The sequence below is a fragment of the Stegastes partitus genome, unplaced genomic scaffold (assembly GCF_000690725.1).
Source record: "Stegastes partitus isolate 25-593 unplaced genomic scaffold, Stegastes_partitus-1.0.2 Scaffold180, whole genome shotgun sequence".
Lineage (NCBI taxonomy): Eukaryota > Metazoa > Chordata > Actinopteri > Pomacentridae > Stegastes > Stegastes partitus.
The window spans coordinates 169,044-193,003 of NW_007577911.1; the positions used below are offsets into that span (position 1 = coordinate 169,044).

The 23,960-nt window shown below is 39.9% G+C and overlaps 1 protein-coding gene across 5 annotated transcripts in view; it reads right to left on the bottom strand.

The window, feature by feature from the left end:
• bbx (BBX high mobility group box domain containing) overlaps nucleotides 1-23,960 on the bottom strand; it is a 32,854-nt gene that overhangs the window by 4,683 nt on the left and 4,211 nt on the right. For 3 of the 5 annotated variants that reach the window (XM_008280036.1, XM_008280032.1, XM_008280033.1), the window contains 13 exons: nucleotides 12,579-12,750; nucleotides 12,001-12,258; nucleotides 11,362-11,563; nucleotides 11,211-11,278; nucleotides 10,963-11,037; nucleotides 10,149-10,229; nucleotides 8,159-8,224; nucleotides 6,097-6,952; nucleotides 5,832-5,964; nucleotides 5,066-5,217; nucleotides 4,749-4,838; nucleotides 2,736-2,933; nucleotides 1,879-2,071 (listed from right to left, as the gene is read on the bottom strand). In XM_008280036.1, the coding sequence (XP_008278258.1) occupies nucleotides 1,879-2,071; nucleotides 2,736-2,933; nucleotides 4,749-4,838; nucleotides 5,066-5,217; nucleotides 5,832-5,964; nucleotides 6,097-6,952; nucleotides 8,159-8,224; nucleotides 10,149-10,229; nucleotides 10,963-11,037; nucleotides 11,211-11,278; nucleotides 11,362-11,563; nucleotides 12,001-12,258; nucleotides 12,579-12,737 (2,531 nt within the window). In that variant the 5' untranslated portion in view covers nucleotides 12,738-12,750. Of the gene's footprint in view, nucleotides 1-1,878; nucleotides 2,072-2,735; nucleotides 2,934-4,748; nucleotides 4,839-5,065; nucleotides 5,218-5,831; nucleotides 5,965-6,096; nucleotides 6,953-8,158; nucleotides 8,225-10,148; nucleotides 10,230-10,962; nucleotides 11,038-11,210; nucleotides 11,279-11,361; nucleotides 11,564-12,000; nucleotides 12,259-12,578; nucleotides 12,751-17,981; nucleotides 18,089-23,960 lie in introns of all 5 variants that reach the window. The other 2 variants (XM_008280035.1, XM_008280037.1) reach the window with 2 other exon arrangements.

Genomic DNA, 23,960 nt, shown 5'->3' on the forward strand with positions numbered 1-23,960 from the left:
AAAACAGTCCTGCTGTCAGACATGAACAGAAAACAGCATTATCTGGTTTTTGTTTTTTAAGCTGTTTAGGGACAGTGTTGTTTTATTTGGGTTCAGATTATATGCAAGTGTCTCTGCATGTCTGCAGTATGTGTGAATCTGTGCATCGACATGTGCTGTACTTTACAAGACAGAAATCAGCTATTCTGACAATCAATCAAAACCTCAGTGATCATATAAAACAGCGGTCCCCAACCTCTTTTTACAGCACGGACCACTTCCAAGCAAGACAATTTTCTACGGACCGGTCATTGCGCATATAATACATAATAATTGTGTTTTTCCCATTTAAAAAAAGTGTCATAAACAAATAAAATTAAGTTTTTTTGCTAAATATGTATTCACTTTTTCTTCTGTCTCAGCATCGATTAGCTTTATTTATGTATTTTGGCAGCGGTCCGTTTGACGGCTGTGTTTAATGGGGCATGAAAGTCAAGTGCGAGACACAAGCACAGGTGGAAGTGACGGGAAGACGAGCTCGGAATTTTTCAAAATAAAACACACTGCAGACTCTGCCGGAAATAAAATAAACCAATAAAACATTTTCATTCTTTCTATGTGGCCCGGAACCAAATGAGCCACGGGCCGGTACTGGTTCACGGCCCGGTGGTTGGGGACCGCCGATATAAAATACAGCATTTAGCAGAATAATTTATGAAAATGTTCCAGCTGTCTGTGCTATAATATCCCAGAAGAGAAGCAATGGTTTGTCACGAGCAATATGTTGTGTAAATGGACAAGCTGTCAGGTCAATGCAGCTGTCATGGACATGGATGGGAGAACGTGATCGAATGTATGTGATGCTGCAGTGGTGTCACAATAGAGGACGTTTGCCTAAACACAGACCTGCATGAAGACCATGAAGCTGCTGTTGGAACTTTCCGGACAAACTATAAAATGGTATCAGTTGTTGTGCTGTAGTTCAATCAGACTGAGGCATTATGATGATCAAACTCCCTCTCCAGTTATCAACGAGGCTCCTGTAACTAACCTCTACGTGTCAAAGTTACATAAATAGAATTCTTTACGATGAAAATAAGCCGCTCCTCCCTTATAATGACTTCGATGCAACTTCCTAGAATGTTCACATCTATAAAGTTCCACCTCTCTCACTATCCACCCGTCTTTACTCGCTGAAGCTCGAGCACACCAGCTCACCTATGATACCACTCAAGCCCTGTAAAACTATTCCACACTACACAATGGCAAGTTGAAAATCCTTCCCCTGCAGGTTGTCTGGGTTTAGTTTTGTTTGTTCCGTATGAAACCCTGTAAGTCTAAATCGGTGTTTCAGAAACTGTGATCAGTACAGTTTGATGGTGGCAATGTTCAGCCGTAGCACTGACTTCCTATTCCGCTTATAAAATCACAATGTGTACATGATAACAAGGTTATAAGAAAAAAAGGGTTTTCACAAGAAGGGTCTTTAAGTCAAATACGTGTTATTTATGGAGTAGTGAGAGTGCCAAATTACAAAAATAAATCAATAAAAGAAGAATAAAATAAAAGTGGAAATAAAAAGAAGAATGAATAAATAAATAAAAAGTAAATAATGTGGCAATATAAAGCAATATTAATCCAAAATGAATCCATAAAAGAAAAGGCTCAGAAAAGTAGAAATACTTCTCAAACTAAGCAAAGGGCCGGGGCGAAAAATGGTCAAAGGTACTTCGCAAACATTTTTTTTTTTACAGCATATAACATATTAAATTGGTCAATAATAAGTATACTAACCTTATTTTGAATCAGCACGTCAAATGCCATTACACAAAAAGCACACATTGTAACATATGCCACATTAAATTACACATTGTTGTGTAGAAGCGAGGCTGTCTCTACCTGTGAACGTTTTCCATGGCTGCCACCTCAGCGAGGGCAGCCAAGCTCAAGAAAGCAGGTAGCTCTTGTGGTACGGTGCTCCTCTCTGCCTCCTCTGCTCTGGGATTACTGTAGCACCCTTTTTCATTGCATAAATTCTGTTGGGATAATGGCTTCTTATCCTGTTCCTGGTTCAGGTCCCTAGTTTTGTCCTCTGTAGCAAAAAGCAAAAAATTTCTCAGGTACATCACAAACATTTTTTAAAATTTATTGTCAGATTGATAAAATAAAACATTCTTAATAATTTTATAAAGTTAAAAAAAAAGCATATTTGGTGAGACAGAGTCTGCCATACTGATGACAGTCTCTGTCCAAAGTCACTATTAGCTCAATTTTGACTAATTTTATATTTATCAAGTATTCAAAGTGACTTCCAGAATATTTTCTCTTTCCCCTAATCCAAAATCAATGAAGTGACAGGCAAAAAACATATTCCAAGTTTCTAATCAAACATATTGACTTAAATTCCATTAATATGTGTGGTAATGATCAGTTAATTTTACACATATCTTCCCAAATATCTCAACAGAAATCCTGGTGTGTTCCCCCAACGTGTGGCTTTTTAATTCCACTTTTGTGAATAATGAAATGTTGTTAAAATGCACAACATAAAGGAAGAGTAAACTGGCTGACAAAGTAAGAACATCAAGAAATTGTATCTAACAATTGATTACAAAAATTCTAAAACAACGCACAATATTAACATAAATAATAGAGTAATAAGCTGCACTTACCATTTTATAAATATATATGTTTTAGCTAAAACTCAAAAAGATCTATCTAAGTCCAGACTGACTGATCAAGAGTTCATCACTCACCTTCAGCTGGAGAAACGCTGCCATCAGCTGTGCGGACCAAGTGTGTGATCTTGGTCTTCCTAGCCTTCCTCTTCTGGCTACCAACTAGCATCTCCATGTTAGTCATACCCTGGACATCAGGGCACATTATGGCAACAGGGGCACATGATTTGGCTTTTGAAGCTGAATCCAGCATCGTGGAATCACTCTCCACCACCGCTGTGGAGAACAGGTTCATCAGAATGGATTTCAGTGACTATTGTACATAAGTGGAAATTAAAATCAAGGGCACAAGTACAGTCAGGTCCATCAGTACTTGGACAGTGACACAGTTTTTGTAATTTTGCTTCGGTACACCATCAAAATAGAAAATCAAGATGTGATTGAAGTGGCGACTGTCGGTCTTAATTTACAAAGCTATTCAATGAATCATTTAAGGTTTAGAGCATTTTTTTTATTTTTTATTTTTTACAAAGGTCCATTTTCACAGGCACAAAAGTATTTGGACAAATTAATAAATTGCAGTTATACTTCTTATTTTTAATTCTTGCATGCAGTCTTGCTTTGCAGTCAATTCTGAAACCTCTGGACATAACCAGATGCTGAGTTCTCTTTGAGACGCTTTGCCAGGTCTTTGCTACTGCTGCCTTTAGTTGCTGCTGGTTTGTGGGTCTTCCCTCAGTTGCGTCTTCAGTAAGTGAGAAGATGCTGCTTTGGGCTGAGGTCAAGAGACTGACTCGGTCATTTAAAAACATTACATGTCTACATGCCTTAAGAAGCTCTTGGGTTCATGATATGTTTTAATCCATCTGTATGGTCAAGCGCTATCCTATCAGTTTTGCAGCAAAGCATCTGAATCTGAGCAGAAAGTACAGCTCTGCACATCTTAGAATGAATTCTGCAATCAGCAGTCACATCATCAAGAAGCACCAGTGATGTACCATAACACTAAATCTATAATGTTTGATTGACGATGTGCTGTGGATCATTAGTTCATCATCCCATCATTCTGCCACATGTTCATCTTGACTTGATGTTGTTCCCAAACTGGGAAGGCAGCTTTAAATGTTTTCTTGATTGCAGACTTCCTTCTCCAGAGTGTTGCTGACTTGCCTAGATTGGCTTTGTTCTTCATGAAAGAATGAGCTCTGTGGTCATCCCTTTAGCCGTCTCCTATGGTGTTCCAGGTCTTTCGGTATTGCTAAGCAAGCCAGTGCATTCTTTCTTTTTAAGAATGAGCCACATAATTGTTTTGGCCTTTCCTAAAGTTTCTGCTATCTCTCTTGATGGGTTTTTTTGTTGTTGTTGTTTTTTCAGCATAATGGCTACCTTCACTTGTTCAACAACTATTTGGACCACATGCTGAAAGTTCTCATGAACAGCTACTAAATGCAAAAACAACATTTAGAATCAACTCCACACCTTTGATCTCCTTAATTTAATGAGAAAGCAGGCCACACCTGGATATGAAACTGCTCACTGGTCAATTGTCCAATACATTCTGAGCCTGTGAAACTGAACGGCTTTAAGTCCTAAATGCAAATTTTTTCTTAAACGTCTTAAATTAAACTGTGAGTCTAAACGTCAGTCTCATTTTGATTGCTTCATTTTAAATCCATTGTGGTGGTGTACTGTAGGAAAATGACAACGTTCATCTTTACAAGGAGTTAAGTAACAAAGACAACAATTCTCTATCCATGTGTTTGGCATCACTGTGATTTAACAACACTACATTAAACAGCCTTGAAAAGATAATTCTTCATGAATATTCCTCATGAAAATAGCTATTTCTTTACAGTATAAACAATGCAAGTGGAAACATGTGAGTGTTGTACATCTTAGTGGAGACTGGCCTTACAACCAACTAAAAGAATGTTTTGAAGCTAAATCAACACTTTCGTCTGCTTTGGTTTAAACTTTAACATTTTGATGATCTTGAGAGCATTGCTAATGGTCGACTGTTAGGAAACTGATTGCATGTCTTTGAAAGTGTTCACACGCCTGCTACATAAAAACATCAACATTCTAGTTCACCTTCGTCCACTGCACGTGCTTTCTCCTTTTTGTGTTTGTGCTTCCTAACAATCTTGTGGAATGAAGTCTTTTTCTGAGATGGAGATGGCCCTGATATAGCAAAAGAAAAAAACAGAACAAAGAAAAAAAGAGCATGGAAATGCTATGTTATGCAGTCCAAATGTTTTTGATTTAACAAAGAGAGAACTGATCCTGAATACCACAAGTGTGAGGAACATGACTATACAAACAGCAGCAGGGTGGGCCATGGATAAGATGAGAGGACATTCAACATTCATTGTGTGTATACAGTGGAGAAAACATTACTTTATTCCTACCTTTTCTAGCATTTGAAGCATCCTCTTGAACAGATGGGCTGTCGGTCTTCTTTTTCTTTGCGACAGCTGTCCCCTTCTTATCAAATGTCATTGGACTATACTGCGGCAGGCTGTTAAACTTCTTCTCAAACTCCTCCTCCAGTTTCCCTAGGCTGACAGGCAAGTTCAGAGCTTTACATAACTGATCGTATTATCAATAACCATACGTAAACTCAAATACAAACCTAGAAGACTAGAAGATGCACTCAGAAGACAAAAACACTACTGGAATATTAAGATGGATTATATATCGTGCTTAACAAATGTATTAGACCACCGCCCAGTGTAAGGTTTATGCCACAGCTGCCCTAATGAAGCATTTAATGGTAATTACCAAAATATTTCTGTTTATGTTTCTGTAATGGTTAATAAACCACTATGTAGAAGCTCTTCAACCAAAACAATATTTTTAATGCTAAAATATAATTATTGTTATAGTTATTAGTGAATTTTCAAATTTTTTGTTCTACAAAAAACAAAAAATAGTAGAGCACATTATTATATCTTGATTAAGATGTCAACAATAGTTACTTACTTGCATTCCTTCAACAGAAAAAAATCATTTTAGTGGTTGAATGTTATGCGTGATTCATTTCTGACGTCTCAGAGAAGCTCAGTGGCTCAAATTTGGGCATAAAAAGGGGACTTCAGTTTGAAATTCCTCATTCCTGTTAAAAATGTTAAACGTGGAGAGCCGAGTATAGCAGGAGGAAGAGACATGACTCACCCTTGTGAAGAATCATCTTTGGACTTGGACTTTTTCAGCTTCTTGGGGTTATTAGGTCCCATTTGTGAAACTGTCCAACTGTCATCACCCCAGGTAGCATCATGATCAGAGGCACGGACAGCACCTCGTTTACCTGAAGACACGCGTACAACAAGTCAGACAAACGACAAAAGACAGTTCATTAGAATTCATTATCTACACAACATTCACAGCTTAGATTGTGTTGCCTACATGCATCAATCAGTTTGATCTGGAATTGAAATACCTCGGTCAATATTGGCTCTCAGTGACGCCAGCATGCCCTCGGAGACCAGGGTTTTATACAAGGCGCCTTTACAGCTCCGCTCCGATTTCCTGGAGCCACGGTTTTCTGTGTTGGACTCATAGGTTGCATCAATAACCCTCTCCTTTCCCCTGTCATCCTCTTTGAGTTTAGCAGGTGAATGGCTGCGAGGGGAGAGATAGGACTCCTCCATGCAACCCTGGAAGTCTGCGCTTCCTACATTTGCTTCCTCTGCTTCACCCTTGGGGCTAACAGTCATTTCTTCCTTCATCTCCACCTCAGGGGGGCTGTACTGCCCACACTGCCCATTGCTGTCATCCATCTCCTCATCTTTCTCTTTGATAAAGGTCTTGGCTTTGGGCCTACTTTTCTTTTTAGGCAAACCAGAGTTTCCACCACTAAGACTGCTCTGGATCTTCTTCTTGGGCTGGTCCTCTGGGTCCATCCAGGCCCCTTTGGCCACGGCCTCAATCGTACTGAAGACACTGTCCAAGTTTGATTCTGAATAGTTACACTTCTTGACGAGCTTCTTTGCGGGACAAGGCATCGGATCATCTTCACTTGATTTGGCCACATCTTTTTTCTTGCTCTTCTTTTTGACACATGCATTTTGGCTGCTGATTTGTAGGGGAATGACATCAGTGGAGGTAGAAGTGACAAAGGAGAGTGAAGGTAGGAGGGCTGATGTGTGAGGGGAGGGAGGACAGCTGTTAGTGTCTGCTCTCTCCTCCTTGACCTCCGGCTTGATGGTAGCTTGCTGTAGAGAGGCTGTAGAGGAGCTGTCCTCTGGCTGAGATACAACTGTGTCCATTTTTCCAGCTTCAGATGCTAAACACATCTAACCAAACACAACAAAAGACCCAATGTTATTCAAATAGCTATAGAATTACAGCAATCTATGTTCCTAATAAAAATAGTAATACTACAGTTGTGACTCGACAATCTGACCCTTAACAGTCCCAAAACCTTGCTGTCCGACAGGTTTTTAGGAGAAACTAACAGAACCCATTAAAAATAGCCTTAACATACCGACAGCCTTGGATTCCGACTCCGACATGACATTTTATGTCACAATCAGGATAACGGTGTATTATCTGACTGAACAATCCCACAGATTGGCTACGTTCAGACTGCAGGACTTAATGCTCAATTCAGATGTTTTTGTGAAATCCAATTTTTTTTGCGAGTTCGTTCACATTTCCTATTAAATGTGACTTGTATGTGATCTGCTGTGTGAACTTCATACGACCCAAAAGTGTCCCACATGCGCAGAAGAAGACTCAACGACGTCACACGCAGCGAACGAGCTCAGTGTTTGCAGAAGTAAACGTGGATGGTGGCGCCAGTGGAAACAGAAGTGTGACCGCTATCCTAAGCTGGCATCGGCAGCCAAGTACTGTCTGTATGTTCTGGCCACTTTCACCCCATCGGAGCGCTCCCCCAGGGTGGAGATGTCCCCACCGACCGCAACGAATATTTGGATATTCATCACTAATTGGGCCTGAATATCCAGAGACCAGAAGGTGCCATTCGGACCAGCCCTACTAGTTATTATAACAACTATGAACAATAATTAACAACAAATGAGCCTTCAACCATCAAGCCCTCCTTGTATCTCGACCTTCGTCTTGACAATCTGACAGCCTTCCTATCCGACATAAAAGAAGGTTTTACATTTAGTGTCGGATTATCGAGTCACAACTGTAGTTTAATAATGGTTTCTTTTCATTCCATACGTTACATTGTAGACACGTTCCATCGATAAAAATAACAAAACGTCACTGCTTGCCATTTTCTGACTAGTCTTTCTTGCAACAAGCACGCACACACACACACACACACGATGACTTAGTGATCATCGTCACATTTTTTACAATCTTTTAAATTCTACAGATCAATAATGTTACTCAGTAAAAATGTTGCTACAATCAGATAAATTGGATGCTTTGGTAGATTAACATTCTCACCAGTTACTGAACAAAGCTGTAAAGTGTGGCAGTATATTGCTTCATATGCACTACGTCAAAAGTGTCCACTGTTTTACCTCAGCAAGCTGGAAGAGTGCGGATTGTCTGCATGGTTTTCCTTCAGGTGCCAGAGACAGCGATGTCTGTGAACACATAGTAACACACTTGGTCAACTGCTGTGTTGTAAGATCACATTGCTTTGCTGTCTGCAGATGCTCTTGCTATTCAGCAAAATGTATACATTAGGGGTGATCAGAAAGTTCCAGAACTTTGTGCTGACTGCAAGTGCATGTGTGAGCACTAGCTGTCATGAGTCACGATGTCACGGACTACAGAGTTGTACTGTAACATCCTGAGGTGTCTGAGACAGAACATTTGGAGGAAACAACCTGAACTGTGGTGCAATGGTAAGTGAGTGCTCAAGTGCACTGTGCGCCTAGTCACAGAAAAGCCAATACACTCAGGTTATTTGGTCACAGCAACACAATCGTCACAAATAATGTGTAACTATAGTTCCACAGTTGATAGCGAGGTGTGACACTTTCTGCTCACACTTGCTGCACTCACACTGTGCACAGTCTTGGAACTTTTTGATCAAACTGTTTTGTTCATTGCTGTTGCAAGTACAACTAAACCTAGAGCTCAGGATGTCCGGTCAGGATGAAAAAAAACTTTATGCTATAAAAAAGCAGCTGTAAGCACCATTATGTAGTAAAAAAAACTTTTCTGTGTTACCATCCAAATCAGTGAAAGCACTTTGTCCCTGTTGGAAGCCTGTAGAAATGATCACTACCTCCGCCAAGGAGCTTATGTTGTTGCCGGCGTTTATCTGTTTGTTTGTTAGCAAGATAACTCGAAAAGTTCTGAACAGATTTTCACGAAATGTATAATTTAATAATTTAATTTATAATTAACCTCAACATGTTTTTGGACTGTGTGGGAGGAAGCCGGAGAACCCGGAGAGAACCCACACTGCACAGGGAGAACATGAAAACTCCACACAGAAAGATCCCGGGTGTCCTCACCAGGACACGAACCGGTGACGTTCGAGCTGCGAGGCAACGGTGCTAACCACTGCTCCACCTGGGCTGAGCGGATCTACTGACAGATAAGTTCATAACCACGTTGTGACATTTACAATGACTCAACATGTCTCCTGTTTCACTTTAACTCTCTTTGTCATGTGTCATGACGACTGACGCATGCTTTGTTGCGTCAGTCATGCTTTTCATTCACGTTGCATTGCTAAAGTTGTGCTAATCTAGCTTAAGCTACTCCCTGTCTATGTTAGCAGTGACAGCGCCGTAGTTATGCCAACCTAGCATAGCGTTAGCTAACAGCTTAAAAGCCAGTAAGTAGCTGCAGAAATAACGTCAGTGTACAAGATATTTGAGAGTACAGAACGACCGTTCATCACTCCGTTAGCTTGTTATCAGTGATATCAATGTTAATTCAAATGCTGAACATATGTTTTGATTATCGATGAATCTTATAGTGTAGATCAGATGAATGCAGGACTTGAAAATCAGCTGGAAATCACAATATGGTGGAGATGAGCTGCTTGGTGGAGGTCTGCGCTCTCCAAGTGCTTTTCTAGTTTTGAATGTTTTATTCAGTAATGTGATTAGACAGTGGTTCTTGTCGACAGGTTTTGGTCTTTTGAAGTTACTCTGCTTCAGATAAGACAGATAATCCCTGCAACGTAGGCTACCATGGTGATCTACCTGAGTTAAAAGCTACCCAGCTTTGTGAAACCACAATACTGAGTTAAGCCTCAACTTTGTTGTATAGCCCCCTCGTGTTATTGTTTTCTCATTTTTTGAAAGCATGTTAGTTAAATAACACTAATAGTAGCTCAACAAATTTCATGGCACTTTATCTATTAGATTATGTAACACATTGTAAGCAATACTGACATTGTGGCCTCAGGGGGCCACAAAAATAGTTACACAGATAATAATCTTGCTTCCTGCTGATGGAGCTCACAATAGGTATCTAGTCTTTGTATATAAACAATGAGGTTATGATAACTGTTACATCTTTCATTAACTGTAATTCAAGTCCTACCTCTGCCATTGGAGAAAGGGCAGACTTGACCCTGCTTTCAGTAGTGTCAGGCACTCTGTTTGGTATTGTCCCAGACAACATCTGTAGATTGAAATGACACGAGCAAAAACAAATCAGCTCTATGGTAAGTCAGTAAATAATACATCTTTGTTAGGGGGTAAAAAAAATCTCTATTAATCAAAGGAATCAAAAGCACTCATGGAGAATAGCTCATTTCAGGCTAACATAAAACCATAGCTTTATCTAATTCATAATGCACTGAAGCTGGAGTCTGATTCGAGAAAAACATTGTTGAGATTCAGCGAGGTAACATATTTAGATAGTTAGGATGTGATACCTGTTACTGTCTCTCTTGTTCCCACTTCCCCCTTTCTCTATCCTCCCCATCCCTTTCCCTGTTTTTTATTTTTTACACGAAATTGAATGTGCACGAGTCATGCTTGAACAGTGTTGCGTGGACCAGTCTGAAACTCGTTTCTACTCCATTTACAGAGTCAGGGCTATGTGTGAACACTGGATTTTTTTTAGCGCATACACATAAGAAGTAATATTAATGGTCCAGTTGGTAAAGGTAGTTGTAGTTTTACCAAGTCTATATAGCCTCCTGGCAACTTGATCTGTAGTAATGCAACTGGTAATATTTGCTGAGTATTTGTATTAATAATGTGAATCTTGAATGTAAGTGATTAATTTAAGCTGTTGAAAAGGTTAGTCAGAGCACATCAGTCACCCCCTTTATAGAGACATACAACCTTAAGTATCTGACAAAATACACTGACAATGGGAGATTAAGACATATGGTCTCAGAACACACCTCTTCTTTATCCTCTGGAAAGGAGTTCCCTTCACTGGCTGTGTCAGGTAAACTAGGTTTAGTGCTTGAAGGGATCTGGAGAAGTAAACAATACCAGACACTTGAAATTCAAAAACACAACACTCATGTACAAAATGTAAATATCCGTCTGTGCTACAAATAAAGAGGAACATCAGTGATTACTCTTCCAGGCCACCTTCTGCAGACCTTTGCAGCGCACATGGATGCACCCTCTAACAGTTACCTACCTCTCTGTTTGTGAGGGCATGTTCCCCAGCTAACAGCAACATGCTAAGGCCTCCCATTTTTGTAGGATCTGACAAGAAATTACATAAGTTACAAAAACAATCCAACACTTTAGCATGTTATGCTAAACGAACAATCTTTTACTATACGAACCTGCCATGGCAAAGTTTAACTGTGGCATGCTGTCAGTTTTGGGCACTTTTTTGGCAGTGGAGTCCTTGGATGAGTTGCAAGAGAAGGACCAAACTTTTTTGCGAGGATTGCTGACTGATTGACAGGAGGGGCTCTTGACTGGTTTGCTGGTGGTGGGACACCACTTGTAGCCTGGGTTCGCCTTCATAAAGGCATCCTTGTACTGGAAGAACATTTGATGTGGTTACAAGCAAATCATTCAAGCCCCTTGTGAAAACCACGAAATCAAAGTATTTCTCTGGAACATTAAATACTGATTAGTATTTAGCAAAAATTCAGAAGTTCTTTCTTAGGTATCACTGTTCAGGAATTCAATTGTGAAGAGCTTAGCTAATCTTCTTCATCATGACTGTGTGGGTGTGATTCAATCACATGTGACAGTGGCCTAGTGACATAAGCAAACAAACTCTGTCATTTAATTTTGGCTGTGAAACTCCTCCCTATTTACCTATTTTACTACTCTCTATACAACATGACCAAAGCTCTACGAGACAGATCCAGGAACTTGGTGTTTTACTTGACTTTTAGTAACTTTGGTGCCATTTATAAGAGCGAGTTAGAATTAATAATAATAAGGAGGCAAAGGTACAACAGTCTTACCTCCTTGGCCATGTCAGTGTATTTCTGCTTCTCTTTGGGCTCCAGCACAGCCCACCAATCAGCCAGGATCTTGGTGGCCCCACGGTTGTCCAAGCGAGGGTGTTCCTGCCGGACCAGGGAACGGTGACGTTTGCAAAAGAGGAGGAAAGCATTCATAGGTCGTCGAGCCCGCTGTTCATTCGGGTCCTCCTCCACTTCCTCTGTTGTGCTTCCACACTGCACCTGCGAATCCCGGTCCTGATTGCACATCACTGGCTGCTGATAAAAAAAAACGACTCGCATAATGAGGGGGGGGAGCAACAAACCCCCAATTGAAACCGAAACTCAGTGTTAATGTCTCCTTAAGGATATAAGTATCTGGAACTCCCAACTAGTCAGTCAGAACTGATGAAGCCTCTTGGATGAGAGGTGGAACGTCTTCAAGGAACTCAAGCAAGTCCAGTTGCTACGATTAAGCTACGAGGATGTTTCATGCAATGTACAATACAATGTTTTCTGCCCCATTTATGTGATAAACCAACAGATTAGTTGCTCATTTCATGGACAGAGGGCATTAAACGATCATCAAACGCACTCACCTTCTCGAGCTCCTCTTCATCTTCTTCTTCTTCCTCTTCAGAGAAATCCAAAGCCTTTTTGGAGAGAAGTGGGTGCCACTGCAGGCATTTGCGTTTGGGGCGTTTGCCAGTGACTTCCCCTGCAACAGGTGGCTCCTTGCCTCTTCCTCCACCCTTCATGGTACTACCGCACCTAAGACAAGAACAACATGTTGGGCACACTCTCAGACCATGTACAAAACCTGCACAGTGAATCAGCATCAGGCATCATGAATTACGTGCTGTATTTACTAGTAAGATGCATGACCAGGCCAGAACATTGAATGACTTCAAGTTCGAAAGAAGGCATTAAAGTTGATATTAATATTTACAATCTTATTTTGACTGCAACTGAATTTTTGTGGTGACTGTTCAAGACCTAATTTTTGAACATTTTACAGTTTTCACCATACATTGAACCTGCCTGTGTCTGGAAGTGGTTCCTCCCTATATTTAAGATTTTTTTCAGGACTGGTTTGGTTTGTTGTAGTACATGAATACTAAATTAAGGTTTTATGAATGAGTAGTATAAGACAGGCAGTTGCACCAATAGCAAAGTGCGCACAGCTATTGTCATTGTGTCGTTGCTTATATGGCTCAGCTGGGTTTCTACCCAAAGTACATGGAACTCATAATCCCATGAGTTTTCATGGAATGAACTACAAAGTTCTTTCAGACCAGTGCTTGTTTCCACTACAGTCTGCTGTTTGTATGTCATTTGTTTCATATGACTATGCAGTACTTGGTTGTCAGCCCATATCGCATGCTTTTTTTTTTCTGCAACTCCACCATGATGTGCTAAAGCACAGTGAACATCAACAAACTATGGACACCGCTACAGATGATCAAAACTGACTGAGATAAATTGGTACCAGTAGTCAACCAATCAGAAATAGTTTGTGCTCAAAGCCCCACAAAGTTCCTGTACTTTTGAAAAGTACAACGCTTGAGCAAGGACTTTGGGTGTAAAATAATTTCCTTGGAACTCAATTTAGACACTGGTCCATGCGGTGAAAATGTACTGCGTTCTTCCAAAGGTTCCTGGGAAAAGCTCCTAAGGTGGAAAAAGTCCCTCACACATGTATTAAGCATCAGCTTTTTTAACAGTAGGTGTACTGTGTTCTTCCAGTCATTTCAATAGCAGTCACTTAATACAGGTGTAATCAATCTTTAACTTGCCCAAGGTGTGCACATACAACAAGTCAAAGTTGAAAACTTGAAAGATAAGTCTTGTGTGAGCTTATTGCTCCTTCAGTGCTTCTATCTTTGAAATAAAAGATAAAATTCAAACTGACCATTCTTTGATATGAAATTCCAGAGCAAACAACTCGAGAGACAGGCAACTGGATTTTCCAAAGTTGCATTACAATTACATTTACAGATTTTAAAAGGAACTATAACATATCATTGGATTCATTTCAGTGTAATGTGCTTGAATAACCCATTCTACCAGGCAGACCAACCAAGTAACATATATACCTGCAAAAAATAAAACATTAGATGAAACAATGGTAAATAATAAATTAATTTTACATACAAAGAAACTCCCTAAAGACCACATTTATGAAACACATTAAATATCCAAATAAGGGCTGATGACTGTATCACAGGGATACATTGAGGTTTAACTTAACCCTGGGGTGATTGAAACCACTTAAACTTCTTAAGTGCAGCTTCTATCTATATTTGGTTTGATTTAACAAGAGCCAGGGAGCACGATAACAGGCCAAATGATGATGCCCCCACTGACTGTCATTTCATTAGCCTTAATGAACTATACTAATTTTCTCGCTTGACTTGCCTTGAAGGATGCCCCCCTTACTGAGGAACCCATGACTGACATGACAAAGAGCTGCAAACATTCGTTACTTATAGCCGTTGTGCTGACTGTTTATTTTGCTCCGGATGTGTCTTGATAAAGAAATGTTTGATTTTCACCGGAGGAGCTCCTTAAAGAATCTGGAGTCCCTGTGAAACAATACAAGTTAAAAACACATGCAAAAAGGTGCTCAGTGCAGTTTGGGTGAATCTACGTCAGCAATACACACACTCTCACACACACACACACGATCCATTAATATCGTAAACTGTAGAGGAAACAACACCGACAGCACCTACACTTGTTGTAGGCTTCTGGATAACTGTGGCAGAATTTTGACCTAGACCTGTATAATTTTTCAATATTCGCTGCTGTCATTTTTGCAGTTAGTTTGGATATATTTCCAACAGATCGACTCAATTGTCATGCAAAAACTGTTTGACAAAGCTTTGATCACGTTGGGGTCAAATGGAGAAATGGGCATTCAAGACTTCTGCAAGTCTACTTTTTGCAAGTTAGTGTCTTCCAAGACAAAAAAAAAAAATAATCTAAACTTTTCAACTTATTTTCACTGCCACAGTTAAGCCATGGCTACACAGAATAAGTCACATATGCGGACTGTTTGCTAAGCAGCTGCTGCATTACTACTATAGTTCCTTCATAATCAGAGAAACTGGCTACACCAGGCATGACAGCAGCACACATAAGTGGTGCATATGAGCAGGAGAAGTTGTGCACTGCAAACATAAAAATTAAAAAAGCTTTCTGTTTGTATTTTTACTCAAGGTGTGCAGTCCTTTTACACAGAAATGTGGCAAGTGTTTATACTTGCATCAAATTAAACTACCAGTGCAGAGGAAATAACTACTTTGAATTAAACAGGACTTTCACTTCAGAGTCCTGATCAGCTTTTTTAAAAATTTTTTATAATTTTTTAAAAATAAATCGGTACCAACTGACTGTTGCTTAGTAACTTTATTTCTTGCAGTCCACTGTAATCTCTACATGTTAACTTAACCACAGACTATTACAAACTCTGTGAAAAACCTGATGTTTCACTTTGCTGTGCTTGGTTTAAGAGCTGAAGGCACGACAATTCCATTACGAAAGCTCATAGTTTTGTTTTGCCACAACCCTACGCTGTACACGCATTACAGGTGTAGCCAGTAAGTCGTAATACCTAACACTCTGTAAACGGTCCGCATACATCACATGTTCAGTGTATCCATGGTGGAACAGGAGCAACAGATAAGGGGCAGAAAGGGAGAGCTTGAGATAGAAACTGAGCTAGCAGTATCCACTGCTAAATTGGTGGTTTTGTGGTCTTTAGGTGGGCAAGGATCTTTTTAAGTGTCAGATGGCATGAACTTTTATTTTGACAAAAAAAGAGGTAAATCTGCACCGTTTCATGCCATCACCCAAAGGCAAAGGAATATGAGCTCGCTCCATGGAAACCAACGCAGCTGAGAGACTGGTCACAGCCACAGAGCGGGCAGCCAGCAATGGATATCAAACCAAAACAAACTGAAAAGCAGACTGCTATTTCATCAAGGCAATATGCTGATGCATATGATCAAAAGATCAGGGAATATTACAAGGTTTACAATCTGCTGCAATGACTGCTTGAGCAAATTCAAAAAAAAAAAAAAAAAAAGGCAGCACATAAATCAGCAACAAGATGATCAAATTTCCAACGGTGATGTTACCACTGTCATGTACAACACAACAAAATAACTGACTCCATTTTTGGAGTGTCTGAAGATGTATCACAAAGGGTAGTTGGCTAAAGACATTCTCACAAGTTTAGACCACAGTCAAAGAGCAGAATGAAAGGAAGGACTTTTGCAACTACAGTAACATCAGTGGATTCTGGTGATAAACCTGAGACTCACAGCTCAAAGAGAGAGGAGCATTTGTCGTGTTGCTCCCGTGCTCACCTGTTATAGAAAAGCCAACAGCTTGAGGACAAGAAGTACAGAGACAAGATTTGCTTTATGAAGGAGAAAGGAATTTGTTGTGGATGCTTATGTGTTGGACACATTGAGCAGGACGGCAATAAACACTTGATTTACGAGGTTTGTGATCAACAATGTCCAACTGCTCTTCATAGCAAGAAGGCAAACAGAAAGTCAGAACAAACAAATGAGCAACCAGAAGCTGAACCTCATCTCATTCAGAACTTAAATGTCACAGGAAAAAGAACAAATTTTCTCCTGAAAACTATGAGACCAGAAAAAATGGTTCCAGTATACTCCCTATTTGGGCTGGAGGTGTTCCATCCTCTTTCAGATGTCCTCACACTGAAGAAAATGCCAGCTTCCACAGATACCATTGCTACTTGATTTGCTGATAGGAACCAACTCTCTCAAGATATTGGAACCTTGGGTCATGGAGAAGGCCCATACACTATAAGAACAGTGTAGGGATGGTTCATCAACGGTCCTTTAAATGGAAGTGGAAATGGTAGCCATCTTGACACGCTGCGTCCTTCTGTTATGTTGAACAGAACTTCTGTATCTAGCTTGGAGCCCATGCTGAACAATCAGAAAGTGGGTTTGTTCTGGAGGAATGGATTAGCAACAGTCAAGCAGTGTTGCAGACCACTGCCGAAGAGCAGTGGGCCAAGAATCTAAAGGAGCTGAATATAGATAGATCATTTTCCTATGAGAGAGCTTTAGGTCTACTTTGGCTTGTTGAGTCAGACTCCTTCACATTCAAGATGTGATGAGGTGAAAAAGCAGCCTCTAACCAGACGCAGCAAGTTGTCCTCAAGTAGTTCTGCCTACGATCTGGAATTGTGGCACCAGTCATGTTGTTTGCTAAAGTGATGCAGGAAGAGTTCTGCAGGATAAGTTGCGAGTGGGATGATTTCATACCACCGGATATTTTAAACCAGTGGAAAGGTTAGTTGAGAGAGACTGAGTTGCTGGCATCATTAAAGGAGGACAGATGCATAAAGCCAAAGGATTTAGGGAAGCTCATACATAGCCATCATGCCAGTAAAGACGGACATGGAACAGTGACTTAAATCAGGTTGAGGAGGTGCAAAAACAATGTTCAGGTTGCTTTCCTGTTGGGCAAGACCAGAGTGGCAACATTGAAATATATAACGGTTCCACAAATGAAGCTTACAGCTGCAGTATTGTCTGCCAAAGTAGATGAGATGCTAAAGTTAAGAGCTTCAACTTCAGGTTGATAACTTTTTTTGGACCGACAGTACTTGAGTTTAGAAGTACATAAGTAATGAAAACACAAGTTTCCATACGTTCGTGGCAAGTAAGATCTTGGCCATAAGAGAGGTTTCACGCATCTCCCAATGGAGGCACATTAGCTGTAAAGACAACCTGGCTGATGCTGCATCCAGAGAATTGAAGGTGCTTGAATTTCTCAAGAACCCAGCTTGGCTGGAGGGTTCCAAATTCCTGTAGAAGTCTGAGAAAGGGTGGCCAGCAAATCTCATTATTGACATCATCATTGAATGTCAGGAACTAGAGTTTAAAAAGGACATCTTAGTGAATTTTGATGCTAATGTTTCACTTACTGCCAATGATTACATCATGACTTACTTCTCAAACTGGAAAAGTGTCAGTTGCCTGGTTTCTTAATCTGAAAGCAATTGTGCTGGATCACAGTTGTAGAAGGAATGATTGGAAGACCTCTGGCGATGCACAAGCTAAACAAAGGGAAGGAAAACAAGCCACAATTACAACTGGGAGTAACATCTTGACTCCAAAAGACTTGTTGGAAGCTGAGTTAACTATTACTCGTGATTGCCAGCAAAGGTTTCAAGAGAAAAATTTTTGCTCTGTTATCCGAAAAGGGAGCAGTAAGCAGTCACAGTTCTATTGACAGGCTGGATCCAATCTGGGAAAAAAAACTCAGACAAGTTGTAGAAAGATTGAGCAAGAGAGCAAGTTCCTTGGATGTAAAACATCCAATAATTCTTTCCAAAGATCAGCATATTTCTACGGATATCCTTAAACATACTCACTGAACATTAGGTCACAGTGGTCAAACCCATACATCGGCTGCACCGTAGAGCAAGTATTGGATTACAAATGCCAGCTCAGCTGCAAGGAACAGGATATCGGAATGCAGACAATATAATGTACGAGTAGTGGATCAAAAGATGGCAGATCTTCCAAAGCAGAGAATTAGTTCAGATTTGCCTCCATTCGCTATTATTGAACAAGACTATTTTGGACTCTGGAAATAAGGAAAGGTACAAGAACTTGCAAACATGACAGCGAGGTGGCAAACCCTCTGAAGACTGATGCATGTACAAATGCTGTACATCGATGTATCACCAACATAGGTCAGGTTGTCCACAGAAAGTCAGATATTGGAATGACCTTTGTCGGAGCAGAACAAGAGCTAAGAGTAGCGCTCGCGGCATTGAAAAATGTGCAAATTCAAAGAGCTCGTCTTCCAGCTGGAGCTGAATGGAGCTGTATTCCACCAGCAGGGTCTCATCATGGCAGTGTTTGGGAGTGTACGATGCACATAGTAAAGCGTGTTCTCAACTCAGTTTTGCCCCAGCAAATGTTGGACAGCAATGGCCTCCACACTGACATGTATGAAGTGGAAGGCTATTTTTAATAATCTTCTAATCACGAAGCTGTCTGATGACACAAATGGTTTGGAGACCCTTACACAAAATCAGATTCTTCTAATAAAGGAAAAAAAACAGCCATGCCACCTGGACTTTTTGGGTGTACCTGCCGTTGCTACAAGGAAGGCAGAAGTGGAACCAAAGACAAAGGAGTTCAGTTGCTGGAGATGTTGTTGTGATGAATTCTTCACCTCCATGTGGCTCCTGGCCTTTGGGCAAAGTATTGGAGGTTTTTCCTGACAAAAAGGTTGCAGAGCAAAAATAGCATTACTGAGCACCAAGGAACTTGTATAATACAAGGGGTCCTCCTGTAACAATTAGGGGCCAATGTGTTGAAGCCAATAAGCGCACAGTGCAATAAACAGGAACCAGTCTTTGTGTGGTCAGGTGTTTCACCAGAAAGGTAAACAGTTTTTTGATCGCTGAGGCGTCAGGCTGCTGCAATAGTTGGTGGTTCTGTATTTACTTGTTTTTAATTTATTATGGAACATGTTTGAACTTAATTGTGATGAAGGATGGAAAATAAAGCGTTCAACGGCAAATTTTGTCTTGGACTTTGACTTTCAAGGAAAGCGACAATCAGTGCGTCATAAAGACATGTACAGGTGGAGCATGGCAGTGGGTTAAAGTATTGTACTGGTCGCTACAACAGAATCTCTCAAGGGTGTGTGAAAGAAGTAGCAGCCCGATTGTGCAGGCACAGTAAAGTGTTGCTACAAGCACAGTAAAGTTATTTTAGTCGACTGTAACGTGTCTCGATTTAAGGCTCTTAAGACTTAAATAAGAACCAGGCTGAGACTTTAATATTGGGTTCAATGCAGAAAATGCTTTTGATTCCATAGGTTGTTCATTTTAATTTAAGTTTTACACATATTCTGCTCCAGTTAATATTGTTAAAGCCAATACAAGGTCTGTAAAACAAATGGAGGTGGCCCATCAAGCTCCTTTGAGATGATGCCAAGGCTGCCATCCACTCCTCTTTGCTGGTTATACAGAGCCTATGAGCATATGGATTTGGTTAAATGAGAAAACACAAGGAACTATAATGGATAAGGTAAAGAAAAGAAAATTTTAAACATAACTGGGACAACCAGATTGATCCTACCCAGAACTGCTTACAACCTGACAGAATATGGTTAGATTGTAAATGAATCACTTTTAAAAGCTGACATCTTGTAATATGCTAAGAAAGAAACATTGGATCAGTTGGGAATCCAATCCAGTTAGGCACTTAGATATGAATATTCCAAAGTACCTTGACAGGATCATAAAAATAGAATAAAAGCCCTCGATTTCTCAGGAGTTGCACATAAAGTAGAAAGAAAATACTTTAGCAACCCTTGAATAGTTTTTGTTTCAAAATATACTAGTTAAGTAAGATCAAATAATCTTGAGAGATGTTTGGAAAGGAAAGAGTCATTTCTAAGACTCTTCAGTTACACAAGGAGAAAAGATGCATTTCCATTTCCATATTAAAAAGAATCTGCAATTAAAGCTTTCCATAAGAACACGCAATTCCTCGTATACATCCACGTGGAAAAAGATAATAAGCCAAATAGCAAGTGATACTCCACTATGGTAAAAGGAAAAAGCAACTTAACTAATTTCCTGACAAAGAAGGCTAATCCATGGATGTAGGTAGCATTCAAAATCTGGTTTATTCTTTGCTACAGTAAAACGGTTTTGTAAAATATGACAACTTCTTTACTGGGGAAACAGTAAAAAATCTAAAAGAAAAGAAGGCTTCCAGAGTAGTGCGCACCATACTGGGTGTCTTAAGCCTTGAAAATACTGATAAAGAAAAAAAATAACTTCAGGTGGTGTGAATCACAAAGGCAATCCCATAATCATGGATTGAAAAAATCAAGGAGGTAAGGAGGAGATGCTAAAAACACACCATTCCCATTCAGCCCTGAGACACTATGCCTGGGTAAGAAAAAAATTATATACAGTAGATTCATAGAGCCTTGACTTTTTTCATACTTTGTGTTGCAGGTTAAATTTTAAATAGATAAAATCGATATTTTTATCACAGTAGGTGAAAAACATCACAAGGTGAAAACATTTATCAGAAACTAGAAACTGATTTCTTTCATTTACAAAAGTATTCAGACCCTAGATTCAGAACTATGTACAGATATTTCCGAGCTCAGTCAGATGAGATAGTGTCAGTGAAATGCCATCCTCAGGTCTCTCTACAGATGCTCAGTGGGTTTTAAACGTGGGCTTATGCTGGGCCATCAAGGACAGTCAAGAGATTTGTACTAAAGCCACTCCAGTGTTGTCTGGCCTGCTTACGTACTACTTGCTGCTGAAGACTTTCATAAAAACAAATGGAGTTTTCTCATAGAAATTATTTGTCACTTTGTTTCATCATCGACAATTGAGGTGTTGCACTGCTGTATTGTTCACATCTGACAACTAGGTTTTAAAACTTTGTGGGGCTGCTGTCAGAGAGCAGAGTATCTGTCATGGACATCTTGTTGTATTGTGCTAATTTTTGTATGCATCATTTGGAGCATACAATTCACTCTGCATATTTGAACTGTCAATTAAAATGGCAGAGTGGCAGCAAGTAGGAACGGCACAGCCCACAGCGGTGTTTTCACCTGGTTCTGTCGGTAAAATAAATCATTATTTACAACGGTGTTTGCATTGTTTGAATTTACAGGATCGAAAACAACCTCCATTATACAGAGGTCCCAGATGTGGAACAAAGTCAAGTGACCCAATGAAAGGGAAGAAAAGATTACACAAGTAATGATTTGAATCAGACAAAAAGAGTGTAGGATAAAGGCTTTAAGTGAATGTCATCACTGTTGACCAGTGTGGAACACTCTCTTCTCTTTTACTCGCAGTTTTTCATTGCAAAAAATAACAGGAAATGATCAGCAGACAATGATCAGTTCACCAAAAACCTCAACAACTGCTAAAGGAAACTAATTCAACAGTTAGAGTCAGTGATCTATAGTAGACGTGCAGTATACAACAGAAGTGAGAACATACCTGTGAAATATTATTTAAATGTCAAATGATGTTAATTTGTAAAAACTTACAGTAAGTGCATTACTATTAAGTTAAACCATAAGATATCTGTTCTTATGTGTAAATCAAACTAACTGTTTACATGTACTATGTTAAAGATACAGGTGTTTTGGTAAGAACTCAATCCTGTGCAGAAAAATGACATGAATTTCACTGGTTTGTGGTCACACGTGGAAAACATGCTGCAGCGTAAAGGAGCGCATGTGGACGTGTTGTCATGTAGAGCCCGTGTGAAAAACAAGTCACCACAGGTTAGAACATGTGGAATATGTGGATTATTTTTTCAATATGTTGTCAAATGTGTCACCAAGTCACACATACTGCACATTTCCTAAGTTTCATAGCATCACTTTTAACAAGTGCAGCAATGTGAGGAGCGTTTCCACATGTGCAACAGCTCAAAGGTAGAAGAGGGAGACTTCACTGAAGGAGGGGTGAAGCATTCACCCATGTGACACCCATGGGATGACACAAGAAACCCCTTTCTATTACGATGTGAAACCTATACACATACCCCCGTGGAACCCGTGGAACGACATGTGTGGAACCCATTGGATTACATATGAAACCTACGGCATTACAGTTAAAGTTACAGGTGAGTCCCATGAAGTCTGCAGGTGCCATGTGATGTGTGAGCTGGACTGGTGTCGTTCCCTCTACCTGGGTAGTGTAGACTCAATAGTTAAGGTTGATCAGAAGCCCCATCACTGCCAAGATCAATGTAAGATCTTGTACTCTGACTTTTGCAAAAAAGGCTATCGTACTCAATGCACTGACAATAAAGCAGATTTGTTTTCACAGGTAATCCCATGGGTTTCACAAATACACACCATGACAGTGTTCACACATTTCACGTGTGTTGCACGTATTTATCGTGTGATTTTTACATGTTTTCAAACATTTAGTTACAAAAACGACAACATGTGACCACAAATGTTTTTGCACATATGAAACTCTTGTGATTTTTCTGTAAGAGATACAACAAAAGTCACCTTTTAATAGTGAGATTCAAATCTTATCTTTTGATAACAGATTCAATTGGAGAATATTAGTGTTGTACACATTTCTAGACAGATGTCCTGCCATTTTTCAGAGGACATTTTTCCAGCTCTTGATTGTTGGAGTGGTTGTGTTGCACTATCTTTCACTTTAAAATACTCCCAAGGTTGCTCTATTTGATTCAAGTTAAGTGACACACATGTCCAGGTGATAGTGTTAAGGAACATTATGACCTGGACAAGGAGTATGTCACAACCCCTCCAGCAAATATGTAGGGTAATTGTTCTTATGTCAGATTAAAAACTAACTTTCTACATTTACTATATTAAAAAATACAGGCTCCACAGTAGGAACTTAATGCAACAAAAGAAAAAACAGAGTTCCAAATCTTCTTATGGCCACCTATATTATTGATAACAATCCTTCTCTGCATGATTCCTTTTCTGCCAAGTTTCTGTAGACTGGATATCATTTTGTAAGCTACTCTTTTGGTCTACGATGCCATCTCCTTAACAACTTTTGCACTCCCAGATCATCACACTCCCTTCTTCATCCTTCACTGCAAAGACCATGCATTCACTACGGTAGTTCTGACTCGGGTCACGGCCGACATGTTGGACCAAATCTGAGCCGAACAAAGTCATCATGGTCTCATCTGACCGAAGAATGTGCTCCTAGTATTCACCAGGCTTCCTGGTCTTTAGCAAAGTTTTATCTTGCAATTTTGTGTCGAAGAGCAACATGCAATGTCCTTCACACTGTCTGAGCTGTCGTCACTGTAACTTTGATTTATATTGAAGACACTGCAGCCCTGTTTAGTGGCACTATGGCTCATTACATACCTGCTGATTACTGCAACTGTGCTTCACTGATTTTTAATTGGTCCCAG